The 19,172-nt window shown below is 40.5% G+C and overlaps 2 protein-coding genes across 2 annotated transcripts; both read left to right on the top strand.

Annotated features, from left to right (window-relative positions):
• LOC107608817 lies at nt 2,159–2,665 on the top strand. Its single transcript, XM_016310556.1, has one exon. It carries the CDS (start codon nt 2,159–2,161, stop codon nt 2,663–2,665), a length of 507 nt encoding a protein of 168 aa, XP_016166042.1.
• On the top strand, nt 2,768–3,940 carry LOC107608808. The gene is made up of 2 exons (XM_016310545.1): nt 2,768–3,421; nt 3,560–3,940. Exons 1-2 carry the CDS (start codon nt 2,768–2,770, stop codon nt 3,938–3,940), a joined length of 1,035 nt encoding a protein of 344 aa, XP_016166031.1.

The raw sequence follows: 19,172 nt of genomic DNA, 5'->3' as shown, positions 1-19,172 counted from the left end.
TGGCTACTGATGGGAGCACTAGCACGCCCTGTGCGCACACACAACCAACAAGGTTTTGCAAGCTGTGCGCACGCACAGCCCTGTGCACACGCACACGTTGGAAGGTGCATTCTCTTGAGGGCATTCGCATGCCTTGTACGAACAAACAGAATTGGAAAATTTTACATCTGTGCATATGCACACCTCTATGCATACGCGCACATTTTGAAAATCTTCCTGGACGTGCCCACGCACCTCCTGTGCGTACGCACTTGCCTCATTTTTTAACAAAATTCTTGTTTTTTACTATTTCACCTTCCCAACAAGCTTGTAAACTTTTGTGACACTTATTTAAGACTCTTTGGCTTATTTCGGGTATCAAAACATGGGAAAAGGTCCTAGGAGATTTAATTTTGTTATACCTTGAAAAGTTAGACAACGGAAGCTTAGGTTTCTAGTATACTGAGGATGGGTTTGGTGGAGTGAGAAGGGAGAAAGATATATGAATTGAGAACTGATGAACTAATGAGTTCGGAAAGAAAATTGTGAATTGCAGTGGTTGAGATGAGTCGAGGACTTAGAGTTTGAAATGATGAATTATTGATATAATGAAATAATAAAATTTTCAAAACTACTGATGTAACATTTTTAAATTGAGATTGTTGAGACGCTATGCACCTGGCAGGGACGGCGGTTGGATCCCGCCTGTCGAGGTAGCGGTAGTGGTATAAGGGCGATGGTTCGTCCCACTTGCGTTGAGATGTCAGGTCCGTGGCAAGAGTATCCCGCTCATATCCCTTCGGATCACTAGAGTGTGCAGGCACAAAATCCTGGCCGGTGTTCCGAGCACCATATCTTGGGGGTTCCCATTATGATTCCGAAGGGTGACATCTCCATGGAGATGTGTCGGGTTGACAGTTAAACCAACAATGTGATATCACAGCCAGTAGGACAGGCATTCATCATATGCATCTTCTATCTGTTTGTATGCTTTTGTCGACTTGAAATTGTTTGCCTAATTACCTATTTGAATTACTTGATGTATATGCCTATACTTGTGTTTTACATGCATTGTAATTAATTGTGTATTCTACTGGGATTGAGGAGGTTCCGAAGGCAATGCCGATAGGATCGCATGGAGGATAGGTTGGTGAAGACTGTGGGACAGCGGAGAGTCGTTAGTTAGAAAATCCACTAAGTTAGATTGCCCTTTTATCATGTTAAGGTTTTAAGTTATGCTTTATTGTTTTAGTTATGCTTTAAGATGAATCTTGTGATGGATATGAAGTTATAGGATTGCCTCTGGTATCCCAGAGTCTTATATCTTACATCATTGGGCACTGTTACCATACTGAGAACCTCCGGTTCTCATACCATATTCTGTTGTTATTTTTCAGATGCAGGTCACAACCCACATCGTTGAGTTGCTTTAATGGTGACAGAGCGAAGGATCCTGGATATATTTTGGAGTCTTTTTGCTTATTTTGTTTATATCTCTCACTTTTGTATTTACTCTTGCCTAGAGGCTTACTTTGAGAGAAAGACTTGTATAAGCTGTTCTAAATTTCAGATACTCTGTATTGTCTGTATATAACTAGCTGGCTTAAACTTTGCGAGCCGTGGCTAGATCTTTACATTATTATACTCTGATGTTTTGTTATATTATATCTATATCTTGTGCGTTAAGTGTGTAGTTTCGTGTGTACGTTTTGTGCTTTTCAAATCCTATTTTTGAGCTGTATCCTTCATCAGGCTTCTAGAATATATTACTTCTCCTATATATAAATATGTATAAGATTTAGAATTGTCATAACCTTTCATTAACCTTTGGTTTATGATGCCAGGTAAGGCTTAGGCTAATCAGGGTGTTACATTTAGTGGTATCAGAGTCGTTCGTCCTCGTGAGCCTGAGGGATGGACCGATTGTGCTTCAATGCATAACTCTGTGTGTCTTTTTCTTTGATGCTATTAGGTTATCTACTTGATATTGTATAGCATGCTTGTTTGTGAGTGCCTTTTGGGATAATTGAAGCACTAGGCTTTTGATATTGAGACTGATCACCTTGATATCGATTGTTTGGTGTAGACAGGAACCCTAATGGCCACTCGCGGATGAGGTCGTACGAGTTCACGAGCATAGAGTAGAAATGAGCGACCGACCAATAACCATGCCGAATTCATGGCGGCAATGGCTAACCTTGCGAATACCATAGAGGCAAATGCTGCTGCGACTCTGCAAGCTGTGCAGAGGTTCGGCCAACCAGCCGAGAACGGAAACGTAGATGGGAATAAAAATAATAATGTGAAAGGAAATGGTGATAAAATGGGAGCTGCTCTGATGACCTTGGCTACTTTTCTCAAGGTTCATCCGCCAAGTTTCAGAGGTTCAACCAACCCTATAGAAGCGGATAATTGGTTTCAGACCATGGAGCGTGCATTACAAGCACAGCATGTTTCGAACAACCAGTATGTGGAGTTTGCTGCGTATCAGCTTTTAGGAGAGGCCCAGCATTGGTGGCAAGGAGAATGTCGCTTACTACAGCTTCAGAATGCCGATATCCCTTGCGATGTATTCCAAACGGCTTTCTACAAAAAGTGCTTTCCTCAATCTGCAAGGGAAGCAAAGAAGATGGAACTTATGCAGCTGAAGCAAGGTTCCTTGTTTGTGGCAAAATATACTAACTAATTTGAGGAGCTCTTTAGGTTCTCTAGGGTGTGTCAGGGTGCCACGGAGACCTACAAAAGTTGGAAGTGCATCAAGTATCAAAGGGACTTGAAGGATAACATCATGACTACTGGGGCACCTTTGGAGATTCGTATTTTCTCTGATCTGGTGAACAAGGCGAGAGTTGTTGAGGAATATGCAAAGACGGTAGCCTCATCAAAGGACACTCAAGGAGGAAACACTAGTCGGGGACGTTGCAAGTACTTTCATCCAAGGGGTCAGAATTTCAAGAAAGTAGGACATGCACCTCAAGGTCAAGGAGGCTTCAAAAAGAACACTTATGATCAGTACCAGCGTGGCAAAGGGAGCGGGACTCAGAGTAAGGTTTCTCTGGATTTAAATTGTGATCGTTGTGGACGTTTTCAACCATATGACTCTTGGAAGGTTGGTATAGGCGGTTGCTTCAACTGTGGTTTTCCTGGTTACATTGCGAGGGATTATACTCGTAGGAAGAACCTGAATACGGGTCAGAGTCAACACCAGGGGCGAGTATTTGCGGTGAACGCCAAGGATGCTGCTAATGCGAATTCTCTGATGAGAGGTAACTGGTTAATTGGTGACAAGATCTTGGTTACATGGTATGATACTGGAGCTTTGCATTCATTTATTTCGTTCGCTAAAGTTGAAGAACTAGGCTTGAAAGTGTCAGAATTAGCATTTGAGTTGCATGTACATACTCCGCATCAGGCGGTTGTGACAAGGTCAGGTTGTAGGCAAGTAGGTTTCAGGCTAGAGGGTAGAGATTTTGTGCATGATTTAATTTGTTTACCAATAGTTGGGTTGGAGATGATTTTGGGGTTTGATTGGTTGTCAAAGAACTGAGTTTTGTTGCATTGCTTTGAGCGGTCAATTCAGTTTATTCCGGAAGTAGAAAATGGAGCAGTGATAGCTAAAGGTTACTACCTGAACTCTGTAATGGGGTACTGTAGTGGGGAAGAGTGTCAATGTTATATCTTATTGGTTGCTAATGCTTTGGGAGATGCCCAGAACTTAGATCAGATTTTGGTAGTTAGAGACTTTCCAAAAGTATTTCTGGAAGATATTCCTGAGTTCCCACCTCACAGGGAGATCGAATTTACGATTGAATTGGTGCTGGGAGCCGGACCAGTGTCAATTGCACCGTATCGAATGGCTCCGATAGAGTTGGCTGAACTAAAGGCTCAGTTGGAAGAGCTTCTAAACAAGAGGTTCATCCGACCGAGTGTATCTCTGTGGGAGCGCCAGTTTTATTGGTGAAGAAGAAGGACGGAGGAATGCGACTTTGTGTGGATTACTGACAGTTAAAAAGTGACTGTAAAGAACAACTACCCTCTGCAAGGAGCTGGGGTGTTTCTAAGATTGACTTAAGATCCAGTTACCATAAGATAAGGGTGAAGGAGGATGATATTTCGAAAACTGCATTTAGGACGCGTGATAGTGTGAAAATTCATCGTTGATCTAGAATTTATCAAAATAGGAATCTCTTCGTTAATAGTATAGTCCAAACCAACAATAAACTCTCACAATCAAAGTTTAAATCCTAAAGATGAGTCACAATTCAAAACAATTTTTATAACTGAGAGTATTGAACTCCCAGGTCGTCTTTCCTAGGAGTTGTAATGAAATGTCATATTATTGGCTATGAGGGATTTTTAGGGTTTTTGATCATAAGAAGCAAGAAATATAAATGGCAAAAAATGAAACAAGCATGAAATTAAATGAAAGCAAGTAAAAGTAATGCAAATAGAAATTAAACGATAAAAAAGGACTCTTGGCAAGAAGTGGGTAATTAAGGATTCCTATCCTAGTTGTGGACCACAAACACGGTAATTGTGTGTGAATTAATCCCAATTAGTCGACCCTACATCGAGGATAAGTCAAAAGGGCATAATTGATTCCAATCCCTAAGTCCTAGTCAACACTAGTGGGTCATTTAGAGTCAAGGGAAACCAAACCAATTAACAATCCTCATACAATGCGGAATGGACATCCACAACTCAATTTCACCCAATCACCCAATTTCCCAACCCAGAGTGTGAAAAACTAGATAAAAATCCCACCAAGCATTTTGTCAAACATTTGGTGGGCATGAAAAGAAAGCATGGTAAAATGACAAGAAATAATAAATGCTACATCTACCAAGCAATAAAAGTAAAGATAGCAACTCAATAAAGCAATAAATGACATGAAAACATAAATTGCATTAAATATAAATTAAAATAACAAGAGTGCTCTTAAACATAAAAAGTAAGGAAAATGAGAAATTAACAAGATAACATAAGAAAATTAAGACAATAAAGCAAAGAAATGTAGAAGAAACTAGATTAAAACAAGAATTAAACATAGAAATTACAAGAAATTAAACTAAGAAACCCTAGTTTGAGAGAGAAGGGGGAGCTTCTCTCTCTAGAAAACAACCTACATAATACTAAAATAACTCAATTTTCACAAGAGTGTGCTTAAACATAAAAATAACCAAAATGAGAAATTAACAAGATAAAATAAGGAGATTAAGACAATAAAGTAAAGAAAGGTAGAAGAAACTAGATTAAAACAATAATTAAACATAGAAATTACAAGGAAATTAAACTAAAAACCCTAGGTCCTAGAGAGAGGGGGGAGCTTCTCTCTCTAGAAAATGAGCTACATGACTAAAATCTAACCCTAATTCTCCCCCCCCCCCCCTTCACATGGAGTGAGGCCTTGTTTGATATAGGAAGAATCAGCTTCAGAAAGTCCAAAAACTAGGCTCTGGAGGCCCAAAAATCACCCCTAGCGATTTCCATTAAGTGAGTTACGTGTTGGGACGTGTGCGTACACACACATGCTGATTTTCTTCTTGTGCGCGCATACAGGGTGTTGTGTGCACGCACACATGCTGATTTCCATTCTGTGCGTGGGCACAGGTGTTGATTTTGACCCTTGTGCATGGGCACAGAAGGTGTGCATGGGCATAGGCTGAAATGCTTTTCTCTTTTGATTTCTTCATGTTTTCTCCTAATTCCATGCTTTTCTTCCACTCTTATCAAGCCATTCCAACCTATTACACCTGAAATCACTCATCAAAACCATCAAGGCATCGAATGGGATAAAAGGGATAAAAGTGATTAAATTAAGTACAAAATATCATGTTTTTACAAGTAAGCTCAACTTAGGGATAGAACACAAAAGTATGCTATTTGGATGAATAAATGTGGGTTTATGTAATGAAATCCACTTAAATCAAAGCAAAATATATCGTCAAATATGGATTCATCAATTTCCTCACACTTAAACAATAGCATGTCCTCATGCTAATCACAATCAAAGGAGAAGGATTAAGGGGGAAGCAATTTATTAAATGCAACTACTTATATGCATGCAACTAAAAGGCTATCTATCTATATATATACTATAATTCCTATTGAGTTTGGCAAAAACAAACAAAAGAATCTCAATCAATCCAAAATAAGTCTTAGGGCCAAGGCAAAGAATCAATACAATGTGATCAATGTCCAAAGATTTGATTTGAAATTTTCAAAAATTACTCTCAACAACTTACAAGAAGACACAATATGAGAGATGGAATCATAGAATTAAGCGATCGAACCCCTCACCGGATGTGTATACACTCTAGTCGCTTAGTGTTTTGGGCTTAATCATTCAATCCTCCTTTAATCTTGTTTTCCAAAGATTTGCAATTCATCTAACAATCAACTAATATTTGATGGATGAATGCAAATATCATGAGGTCTTTGGAGGGTTGTAATGGGGCTAGGGTAAGGGTAGGATTAATATGGTTAAGTGGGCTAATAGATTGGATCTTTGATTAGCTCAAGTATCCCACCTAATCCTATACTAACCTATATACATAACAAAATAAGCTAACTACCCATTTATCCTCTTTTTCACATTCACTCATGCATTTCCTTTATAATTCACACACATAGGCATCCTTTATTTGCATTATTATCATCACTCATTTCTTTTCTTTTTTTTTCTTTTTCTTTTTCTCTTTTTTTTAATAAATAAAGTATGTACAACAAAATTTTTTATTTTAGCATTAAAAAGAGATGCATATGTTTTAAGTGATGAATGCATGAGTGTTTACTAATTTTTCCAAATATTCTCAATGAAAACCCAAACTAACTTTGTACCTGTTCAAACCCTGGGTCGAGCTCTCCGACCCGGGTTGTTTGGCGACAAGCCGACCGACCTCTTCAGGTCCGGACTATCCGACCTCTTCTCAAAGAGCTCGGCCAAATCACTACAGAGGCACAAGAAGGCCCAGACAAAGGCTAGAAAGATAAGGACGGTTCCCCTAAAAAGATAACATGACTTCACTCAAAGATAAGATAAGATAACTATCTTATCTCCAGAGAAGATCACTCCACACCATTATAAATACACTGGAACACCTAGGTATAACTCATGCTCTGATTCTACACAATACCTGCTTAATACCCTTGCTAACTTAAGCTTCGGAGTCCCTTGCAGGTACCACCACCCTCCGGTGACAAAGGATCAGCAGCGTAGCCCATCCAGCAAGTCGGACGCAACAACTCTGACCACCACCCACCAGCCGAACACGTTATCTCTGACCAGTACAGAAGATCTCGTCTGAGATCGACCTACAGTTTCAGGTAACCCTCGGAACATTGGCGCCGTTGCCGGGGAACCTGGAAGTCATCCTCCCACCATGGCGAACAACCTGGACAACAATCACAACTCTGATTTGGAATACCGCACGCTACATAAGAACGCGGAGGTTACACTAGATGATACTTCTCAACCTAACAAAGACAAGAACTCCCCAAGTACGGGAACCATGGAGGTACTTCAGGATTGCCTAAAATAACTCAAAAAAGAGGTCGAGTATCAACAGGAAGCTGAGAGAGATTTACAAAGGGAAGCTAGGCAACGTCGCGAACTAGAGGACAAGCTCCGAAAGATCGAAGCCGATCTCAAAGCTAAAACTACCAAATCCAGCCACGAGGATAGCTCCTGTAAAGACCAAGACCAGTTCACCGAAGAGATCATGAAGGCCAAAATCCCAAAAGACTTCAAACTTCCCGACATGACTTTATACGATGGCACCACACACCTCGGCCATCATTTTAGCAACATCCAAAGCAGAATGTATCTCACCGACGTCTCAGATGCAACTCGGTGCAAAGCATTCCCAACCACTCTGACAAAGACGGCAATTAAGTGGTTCGACAACCTGCACCCCAGGTCCATCTCAAGCTTTGACGACTTGGCCAAAAAGTTTTTAGCCAGATTCTCCATCTAGAAGGATAAAACTAAACATGCCCCAAGTCTACTAGGGATCAAGTAAGGAGAACGGGAAAGCCATCGCAATTACATGGAAAGATTCAACAAGGCATGTTTGGATATACAAAATCTTCCAACAGAAGCAGCCATTATGGGCCTCATCAATGGCCTGCGAGAGGGACCCTTTAGTCACTCCATATCGAAGAAACATCCCACATCTCTAAATGAAGTACAAGAGGGAGCAGAAAAATACGTCAACATGGAGGAAAACTCCCGATTAGGAGAGACCTAAAAATTCGGATTCTCCTATAAAGATAAAGAGACCAGGAAAAAAGAAGATCAGCACGGAGAGAAGATCAAAAAATACCACAATTACACCCCTCTTCGGGTGTCTCTTGTGGATGTCTATCGAGAAGTATGCCACACTGAAAAAATATCCCACCTTGCCCACTCAAAAGCAAGAAAGGTGGAGGAAATTGGAGAGAATACTGTGAATATCATCGAGTCTATGAACATCCTACCAACGAGTGCTTTGATTTGAAGAACATCATAGAAAAATTGGTAAGAGAAGGGAAACTAGATCGGTACTTAGACAACAAATCGGATGAGCCAAGAAAAAGAAGAAGGGACGAAGAGGTCGGACGAACTGAACGACCACCTCGTATCCCGAAGAGACATGTTCACATAATACATGGAGGATTTGCAGGAGGAGGAATCTCCAAATCATCTCGCAAGAGACATCTGAAGGAAGTATATCATATCGAAGGAACAGAAGGAGCATCCGAACTCCCCGCTATCACCTTCACCAAAGAAGACGCAACTGGCGTCATCTCAGGACATGACGATCCCATGGTAATCACTATCATATTAGCCAACGCTAATCTTCACCGCACACTGGTAGGTCAGGGAAGCTTGGCTGACATACTGTTCAAAACAGCCTTCGACAAACTCGGTCTAGAGGAAAAAGAGCTCAAAGCGTATCCAAACAGCCTATTCGGGCTGGGAGACACTCCAATCCAACCACTTGGATACATCTCATTGCACACAACCTTTGGGAAAGGAAATCAATCAAAAACACTCAACATAGACTACATTGTGGTCGACGTAAGTACAGCCTACAATGCCCTGATAGGTCAGACAACGCTGAATCAGCTCGGCGCAGTAGTCTTGACTCCACATCTGTCCATGAAGTTCCCGACCATAGAAAGAATCGCAACAGTAAGAGCAGACCAAAAGGCAGCTGATAAACCACTATTTTATGGTTTATCTTGTGCTCAATTGAGTGGATTTTATAAATCTTTACCCACTTATTCATACTATTCGCATGTTTTACGTTTTCCTTCCTGATTTTGTGCTATAATTGAAAATATGCTTCTTTGGCCTTTAAATTACTAACTTTAATCCTTTCTTATTATCATTCGATACCGTGATATGTGTGTTAAGTGATTTCAGGATTTACAGGGCAGGAATGACTCAGAGAATGGAAAGGAAGCATGCAAAAGTGGAAGGAATACAAGAAGTTGAAGGAACTGCAAAGCTGTCAGCCTAACCCTCTCGCACTAAAACGATCATAACTTGAGCTACAGATGTCTAAATGACGCGGTTTCAGTTGCATTGAAAAGCTAACATCTTGGGCTTCGATTCGATATATAATATTCCATAGTTGCCATGACTCTAGGCAACGCGAACGTGCGCTCCACACGGACACTTCGCAGTGACGAAAATCAACGTGGCAGATTTCTTCTCCAGCGATTTCTGGGCTGTTTTCGACCCAGTTTTTGGCCCAGAAAACACATATTAGAGGCTATAAAATGGGAGAACCCATTCATTCATGATCACCAGCTCATAATTCATAATTTTTAGTTTTAGATGTAGTTTTTAGAGGGAGAGGTTCTCTCCTCTCTCTTAGGATTTAGGATTAGGATTTCTCTTAATTTTAGGATTACTTCTCTTCAAGTACAGGTTCAATATTCCTTTAATTTATTTTTCATTTTTATTTATTACTTCAATTATTATTTATCTTTTCAACTTGACTTATGCTACATTCATGTTATGATTTTCTTAATTAATATTATTTGAGGTATTTCAGATATTTTCTTCCTTTTGGCATTGGTTAAGTAATTGGTAACACTTGAGTTGTCAAACTCAACAGTGGTTAAAATTGGCAGATTACTAATTGATCTAGATCGCTCTAAAGCTAGTCTTCCCATGGGGATTGACTAGGACTTGAGGATCAAGTTAGTTAGTCCACTTGACTTAACTAAGTGGGATTAAAACCCAATTATCATCACACCTGATAAGGATAACTAGGATAGAAATTCCAAATTCTAATACCTTGCCAAGAGATTTTATTATTATATATTTATTTTTCTTGTTATTTAAATTACTTGCTCCTTATTTCAAAAACCCCCAATTTACAAAACTCATAACCAATAATAAGAACATACCTCCCTGCAATTCCTTGAGAAGACGACCCGAGGTTTGAATACTTCGGTTATAAATTTTAAAGGGCTTTGTTACTTGTGACAACCAAAACGTTTGTAAGGGAGGACTTTTGATGGTTTAGAAGCTATACTTGCAATGGGAATTTATTCTGAATTCTAAACCGTAAAAGTTTCTCTCTTCAGCAGCGCGCCGTTGCTACAACGAAAGTCTGAACCTCAGGGGCAAAGGAGCAGAAATTCACACTATCGAACTCGAGGGAGTTCGGGGACGTGAAGAACTTTGTCCACAACCTGAAGGCGAAACAGAAAATGTTCAAATTGGGGATACTCCAGATAAAACGATCAATATTGGCACAGTTCTAGAAGGAGACAAAAAGGAGTCCCTTATATGTTTCCAGCGAGATAATGTCGACCTCTTTGCAATGGAAGGCCGCAGACATGCCGGGCATAGACCCTAAACTAATGTGCCATAAGCTGGCAGTTTACCAAGAATCTCGGCCAGTACAGCAGAGGCATAGAAAGCTCAGACCAGAACGATCCCAAGCTGTGGAAGAACAGGTACAAGCTCTACTGAAGGCAGGATTCATAAGAGAAGTCAAATACCCACTATGGCTAGCTAATGTCGTCTTGGTGAAAAAATCAAATGGAAAGTGGCGGATTTGCACCGACTACACTGATCATAACAAAGCCTACCCAAAAGATCTCTATCCACTCCCAAGTATCGACGCCCTGGTGGATGCCTCCTCCGGATACAAATACCTCTCTTTTATGGACGCCTATTCGGGATACAATCAAATCCCGATGTACCCACCTGATCAAGAAAAAACCTCATTCTTAACCCCGAAAGTAAACTACTACTACATCGTCATGCCGTTCAGACTCAAAAACGCAGGAGCCACTTATCAAAGATTAATGAATAAAGTTTTTGCAGACCACATCGGGAAAGTTATGGAAGTTTATGTGGATGACATGTTAATAAAGACACAAAGTGAAGATTCATTGTTGTCCGACCTCACTCAAGTGTTCGACACTATAAGAAAGCATGGCATGCGACTTAACCAGGAAAAATGCACCTTCGTAGTAGAAGCCGGAAAATTCTTGGGTTTTATGCTCACACAAAGAGGAATCGAGGCAAATCCGGATAAATGCCAGGCTATACTCGACATGAAGAGTCTGACCTGTGTCAAAGAGGTACAACAACTCAATGGAAGATTGGCAGCCTTATCCAGATTCCTAGTCGGATCGGCAATAAAATCACTACCCTTCTACGCCACTCTAAGGAAGGAAAAGAGATTCGAATGGACAACGGAGTGCGAACAAGCCTTCCAAGATTTCAAAAGGTTCCTGGGACAACCACCTATCCTAACTCGGCCACGGGAAGTAGAACCACTTGTATTGTACCTCGCTGTAGGAAGTCGGGCAGTAGCCTCAGCATTGGTCCGAGAAGACGACAGTGGACAACAACCTATATACTTCATCAGCAAAGCATTACAAGGGTCCGAACTGAACTACCAAAAAATAGAAAAATTTGCCTATGCTCTCATATTAACATCTCGACGACTTCATCCATATTTGCAAGCCCATATTATCTAGGTTCGGACCAACCAGCCCATAAAAGGCATTCTACAGAAAACAGATTTAGCAGGAAGAATCCTGCAATGGGCAGTCGAGTTGTTTGAATTCGACCTTCAATATTAAGCTCGGATAGCCATAAAAACACAGTATCTGGCCGACTTTATTACAGAGTTTACGGATACTCCGGACATTCCTACAGAATGGAATCTCTACGTAGACGGTTCCTCAAACAAAACCGGAAGTGGCACAGGTGTGATAATAGAAAGCGATAAGGGAACCAAAATCAAACTTTCCCTCAAATTTGGGTTTCCTACTTCAAACAACCAGGCCGAATATGAGGCACTACTAGCTGGTTTAAAGCTAGCTAAGGAGGTGGGACCTCAAAAACTTATCATCTTCAGCGACTCACAAGTAGTCACCTCACAAATAACAGGGAACTACCAAGCCAAGGATCCCACCATAAAAAAGTACTTGGACAAAACCAGGAAACAACTTAGACAACTCGGGGAATATGAGGTCCGCCACATACCTCAGGAACAGAATGCTCGAGCTGATGCACTCTCAAAACTAGCCAGCACCAAACCAGGGGGCAACAATAGAAGCCTCTTCCAGGAAATGTTGCAGAACCCGTCAATCTCGGAAGAAGAAAAAGTCCTAGCCATAACAGGTCTGGATCAAGGATGGATGACTCCCATAATTAACTATCTCAAAACAGAAACACTCCCTACAGTTAAGAAGGAGGCAAAGAGGTTAAAACGGGAGGCACAATACTACACCATCATAAATAATACTCTATACAAGAGAGGGATTTCAACACCACTGTTAAAATATGTGCCGACTTCCAACACAAAGGAAGTTTTAGAAGAAGTACACAGTGGGATCTGTGGCAACCATCTCGGAGCACAGGCTCTTACCAAAAAAGTACTCCGGGCCGGATTCTATTGGCCAACTCTACAAAAAGAAGCAACAGAATTCATAAAGACATATCCACCATGTCAGAAACACGCCAATGTTTACATCGCCCCACCAGAGGAGCTTATCAGCGTAACCTCACCCTGGCCATTCGCAAAATGGGGACTCGACCTTCTCGGTCCATTCCCTCAAGAAAGGTGATGGATTCATTTTCATAGCTTTAAGACATAGACACTTAGACACTAATGATCATGTAATAAAGACACAAACATAAATAAACATAAGCGTAAAAATTCGAAAAACAGGAAAATAAAGAACAAGGAAATTAAAGAACGGGTCCACCTTGGTGATGGCGGCTTGTTCTTCCTCTTGAAGATCTTATGGAGTGCTTGAGCTCCTCAATGTCTCTTCCTTGCCTTTGTTGCTCCTCTCTCATGGTTCTTTGATCTTCTCTAATTTCATGAAGGAGATCCACCCTTAGTTGTCCCCTATTGGAACTTAATTCTCCTAGGGAGGTATTAATTTGCTCCCAATAGTTTTGTGGAGGAAAATGCAACCCTTGAGGCATCTCAAGGATTTCATGATGATAATTTTCCTCATGCTCTTGTTGAGGTCCATGAGTGGACTCTCTTGTTTGCTCCATCCTTTTCTTAGTAATGGGCTTGTCCTCTTCAATGAGGAGTCTTGGCCACAACTTCATAGAAGTGGTCTTGATGGACCTTTGAGATGAATCTCTCCATCTCTCATGACTCGAAGGTGGAAGCAATTGCCTTTCCAATCCTCTTTCTAGAGGTTTCTCTGGCCTTAGGTGCCATAAGTGGTTATGGAAAAACAAAAAAAAGCTGAGCTTTTCCACACCAAACTTAAAAGGTTTGCTCGTCCTCGAGCAAAAGAATAAAGAAAAGAGGAGAAGAAGAAGAGATGGATGAGATGGAGGTGTGTGAATTATTCGCCCAAGGGGGGTTTTAGGTGGTTATAATGTGGAAAAGGAAGGAGTGATGGTTTGAATTTGAGTGGGTGGGTGTAGGTGGTTTGTATGATGATTTTGGAGGAGTAATGGAGGTGATTGGTGGAGGTTATTTGGGGAAGAGTATTATGAAAAGGTGTGAAGAAGTGAGAGAGTGAGTTGAGGTTGGTGGGGATCCTGTGGGGTCCACAGATCCTGAGGTGTCAAGGATTTCCCATCCCTGCACCAATTAGGCTTGCAAAACGCCCTTTGCTGCCAATCCTGGTGTTAAACGCCAGGTTACTACCCATTTCTGGCGTTTAACGCCAGCTTCTTGCCCTTTTCTGGCATTAAACGCCAGTCTGGTGCCCATTTCTGGCGTTAAACGCCCAGAATGGTGCCAGACTGGGCGCTTAACGCCCATTCTGCTGCCTTTACTGGCGTTTAAATGCCAGTAGGCTTCTCCTCCAGGGTGTGCTGTTTTTCATTCTGTTTTTCAGTTTGTTTTTGCTTTTTCAATTGTTTTTGTGACTTCACATGATCATCAACCTACAGAAAACATAAAATAACAATGGAAAATAGAAATTAACATACATAAGTAAAATTGGGTTACCTCCCAACAAGCGCTTCTTTAATGTCAGTAGCTTGACAGTGGGCTCTCATGGAGCCTCACAGATACTCAGAGCATGATGATGGCCTCTTAACACCAAACTTAGATTTTGGTTGTGGCCTCCCAACACCAAACTTAGAGTTTGAATGTGGGGGTTTTATTTGACTCTATATTGAGAGAAGTCTTTCATGCTTCTTCCCTTTCCTGTCTACAAACCATGGTGCTTCCTGAATGGCAAAGAGTTGCTCATCCGGAAAGGTTTCAGAGATCTCAGTAGGAGGGAGGGACGCCCTTGCTACTGGTTCTATCCGGGACAGGTGATCAGCTACCTGGTTCTCTGTCCCTTTTCTGTCTCTTATTTCTATATCAAACTCTTGCAGAAGCAACACCCATCTTATGAGCCTGGGTTTTGAATCCTGCTTCGTGAGTAGGTATTTAAGAGCAGCATGGTCAGTATACACAATCACTTTTGAACCTACTAAATAGGATCTAAACTTGTCAATGGCATAAACCACTGCAAGTAACTCTTTTTCTGTAGTTGTGTAATTCTTCTGTGCATTATTTAAAACACGGCTAGCATAGTAAATGACGTGCAGAAGCTTGTTATGCCTCTGTCCTAACACTGCACCAATGGCATGGTCACTGGCATCACACATTAGTTCGAATGGTAATTTCCAGTCTGGTACAGAGATGACTGGTGCTGTGACCAGCTTAGCTTTCAGGGTTTCAAACGCTTGCAGACACTCTGTGTCAAATACAAATGGCGTGTCAGCAGCTAGCAGATTGCTCAGAGGTTTTGCAATTTTTGAAAAATCCTTTATAAACCTCCTGTAGAATCCTGCATGTCTGATGAGCGGATATTTTATACCCTTTTTGGGGTTAATTTTATATAGTTTTTAGCATGTTTTAGTTAGTTTTTAGTTTATTTTCATTAGTTTCTAGGCAAAATTCATATTTCTGGACTTTACTATGAGTTTGTGTATTTTTCTATAATTTCAGGTATTTTCTGGCTGAAATTGAGGGAGCTGAGCAAAAATCTGATTTAGGCTGAAAAAGGACTGCTGATACTGTTGGATTCTGACCTCTCTGCACTCGGAATGGAATTTCTAGAGCTACAGAAGTCCAAATGGCGCGCTTTTAATCGCGTTGAAAAGTAGACATCCAGGGCTTTCCAGCAATATATAATAGTCCATACTTTGCTCAAGGATAGACGACGTAAACTGGCGTTCGACGCTAGTTCCATGTTGCAGTCTGGCGTCCAGCGCCAGAAACAAGTTACAAGTTGGAGTTCAACGCCAGAAAAGGATCCAGAGCTGGCGTTGAACGCACAAAATAGCTCTATGCACGTGATTAGCTTAAGTCTCAGCTCCAGCACACACCAAGTGGGCCCCAGAAGTGGATTTCTGCACTATCCATCTTAGTTTACTCATTTTCTGTAAACCTAGTTTACTAGTCTAGTATTTAAACAACTTTTAGAGACTTATTTTGGATCTCTCATGACATTTTAGATCTAAACTTTGTACCTTTTGACGGCATGAGTCTCTAAACTCCATTGTTGGGGGTGAGGAGCTCTGCTGTGTCTCGATGAATTAATGTAAGTATTTCTGTTTTCCATTGAAACATGCGTGTTCCTATCTAAGATATCCATTCGCACTTCAATATGAATGTGATGAACGTGACAATCATCATCATTCCCCCACGAACGCGTGCCTGACAACCACTTCCGTTCCACCGTAGAATGAATGAATATCTCTTGGATCTCTTAATCAGAATCCTAGTGGTATAAGTTAGATTGATGGCAGCATTCAAGAGAATCCGGAAAGTCTAAACCTTGTCTGTGGTATTCCGAGTAGGATTCAGGGATTGAATGACTGTGATGAGCTTCAAACTCGAGAGTGCTGGGCGTAGTGACAGACGCAAAAGGATAGTAAATCCTATTCCGGTACGATTGAGAACCTGCAGATGATTAGCCGTGCGGTGACAACGCATTTGGACCCTTTTCACTAGAAGGATGGATGGTAGCCATTGACAACGGTGATCCTCCAACACAGCTTGCCATAGGAGGACGTGCGTGCGTGAATCAGAAAACAGAGGAAAGCAAATTTTCAGAAAACAAAGCATCTCCAAAACTCCAACATATTCTCCATCATTGCATACAAGTATAATTTGTGTTCTACCCTTTTATTCCTTGCAATCAAATTTGATAAGTGAATTATTTTATTGTTTTCCTAACTAAGAGTTATAAGGTAACCATAGATTGCTTCAAACCAACAATCTCCGTGGGATCGACCCTTACTCACGTAAGGTATTACTTGGACGACCCAGTGCACTTGCTGGTTAGTGGTACGAGTTGTAAAAAGTGTGATTTACAATTCGTGCACCAAGTTTTTGGCACCGTTGCCAGGGATTGTTCGAGTTTGAACAACTGACGATGAATCTTGTTGCTTAGATTAGGAAATTTGCTTTATGTTTGGTGTTTTCTTGTTAATTTTCTTTGGTTTTCGAAAAATCTTATTTTGGTTTTCTAAAAATTTTAAGTTTAGTGTTCTTTCTTCATGTTCTTGTGTTCTTGTGAGTCTTCAAAGTGTTCTTGAGTTTTCCTTGTGTCTTGATCTTAAAATTTTTAAGTTTGTTGTTCCTTGGTGTTTTCCCTCCAAAATTTTCAAAAACAAGGAGCATTAGATCTAAAAATTTTAAATCTTGTGCTATCTTATTGTTTTTCTCTCTCCTCTTTAAATTCAAAAATATCTTTTCTCTCTATTTTAAAGCAAATTTTCGAAATTTACCTTTAAAATTCAGATTTTTATTTCAAAATTTAAAACCTTTTTCAAAAATCATCACATCCTTTTCAAAACATCCTAACCACTTTCTCTCTCCTCATTTTTTTTTTTGAAAATCTTCACCAATTTTTTTATTTATTTATTTTATTTTAATTTATTTTGTTTTCAAAATAAATAAACAATTAAATAAATAAAAAATATTTTCTTCTATTTTACATCATCTCCCTTTCTCCATCATGGATCTAAGTGGAAATGAACAGTCTAGGAGGACTCTGGGGTCATATGCTAACCCCTCTACTGCTTTATATGGGAGTAGTATTTGCATACCCTCCATTGGAGTTAGTAGCTTCGAGTTGAATCCTCAGCTCATTATCATGGTGCAGCAAAGTTGCCAGTATTCCGGTCTTCCACAGGAAAAACCTACAGAGTTTCTGGCACAGTTTTTACAGATTGCTGACACAGTACATGATAAGGAAGTAGATCAGGATGTCTACAGATTATTACTGTTCCCATTTGCTGTAAAAGACCAAGCTAAGAGTTGGTTAAATAACCAACCTAAGGCCAGCATAAGGACATGGAAACAGCTGACAGAAAAATTCCTGAATCAATACTTTCCCCCAAAACGGATGACACAGCTAAGGCTGAACATCCAAGGCTTTAAACAATGAGATAATGAATCTCTTTATGATGCCTGGGAGAGATACAGAGAGATGCTACGAAAATGCCCTTCTAAAAAGATTCCTCTGAGGACAGTAAGAGCCCAGGGAAAAATAATTCTGGCGCTAAAACGCCAGAAATTGGGTGGAAGGCTGGCGCTGAACGCCCAGACCATGCTTAGGACTGGCGTTCAACGCCAGAAACAAGCAAGGATCTGGCGTTGAACGCCCAAAAGAAGCACAGTTCTGGCGTTCAGATGCCAGGAACAGATGAGGAGCTGGCGTCTAACGTCACTCCAGCTTCTAACTCTGGTACTCAATTGCCAGTGAGGGATCAGACACACACAAGTGCTGATGACAACCCATCTAAAAAGGCTTCTTCAACCACTTCTGTAGGAAATAAACCTACAGCAACTAAGGTTGAGGAATATAAAGCCAAGATACCTTATCCTCAAACACTCCGCCAAGAGGAGCAGGATAAACAATTTGCTCGCTTTGCAGATTATCTCAGGACTCTTGAAATAAAGATTCCATTTGTAGAGGCACTTGAGCAAATATCTTCTTATGCCAAGTTCATGAAAGAGATCTTGAGTCATAAGAAAGATTGGAGAGAAACTGAAAGAGTTCTCCTCACTGAAGAATGCAGTGCAGTCATTCTGAAAAGCTTTCCTGAAAAGCTTAAAGACCCTGAAAAAAGCATCTTCTGGGCGTTGAACGCCAGAAAGAAGCTCCTTCTGGGCGTTTAACGCCAGATTTACAGCGTCCTGGGCGTTCAGAAAAATGCCCAGTGACAAAGGAGTTCCTGGCGTTCAATGCCAGAAAGAAGCAACAGCTGGGCGTTGAACGCCCAGGAGAGGCAGCATTTGGGCGTTGAACGCCCAAAACATGCAGCGTTTGGGCGTTCAAACGCCAGGATGGTGGGGAGGAGGTGAATTCGTTTTTACTTCATATTTTTCATTCTAAATTTAATTTTCATGTTTCAATTCATGATTTCTTGCATAAACATGTTAAGAACCCTGATTTCTAAAATCCCTAATTTCTAAAAACCCTATTTTAAAATATCAAATGTATCTTAATCCATAAGCACAAATCCTTTTTTATCCAATTCAACTCTTTTTCAAAATTTTCAAAATAAATCTATCTCTTTTCATTCAAAAATCTTTTCAAATAATCAATATCTTTTTTCAAACCTCCATACTATCTTTTTCAAAAATCCAAATCTATCTTTTTCAAATATCTTTCATATCTTTTCAATTTTAAATCATATCTTCTATCTTATCTTTCTTTGTATTTTTGAAAAAAACCCACCCCCC

This window comes from Arachis ipaensis, chromosome B01 (assembly GCF_000816755.2).
Source record: "Arachis ipaensis cultivar K30076 chromosome B01, Araip1.1, whole genome shotgun sequence".
NCBI classification, from domain to species: domain Eukaryota; kingdom Viridiplantae; phylum Streptophyta; class Magnoliopsida; order Fabales; family Fabaceae; genus Arachis; species Arachis ipaensis.
This window is presented reverse-complemented; position numbering and strand designations above follow the sequence as displayed.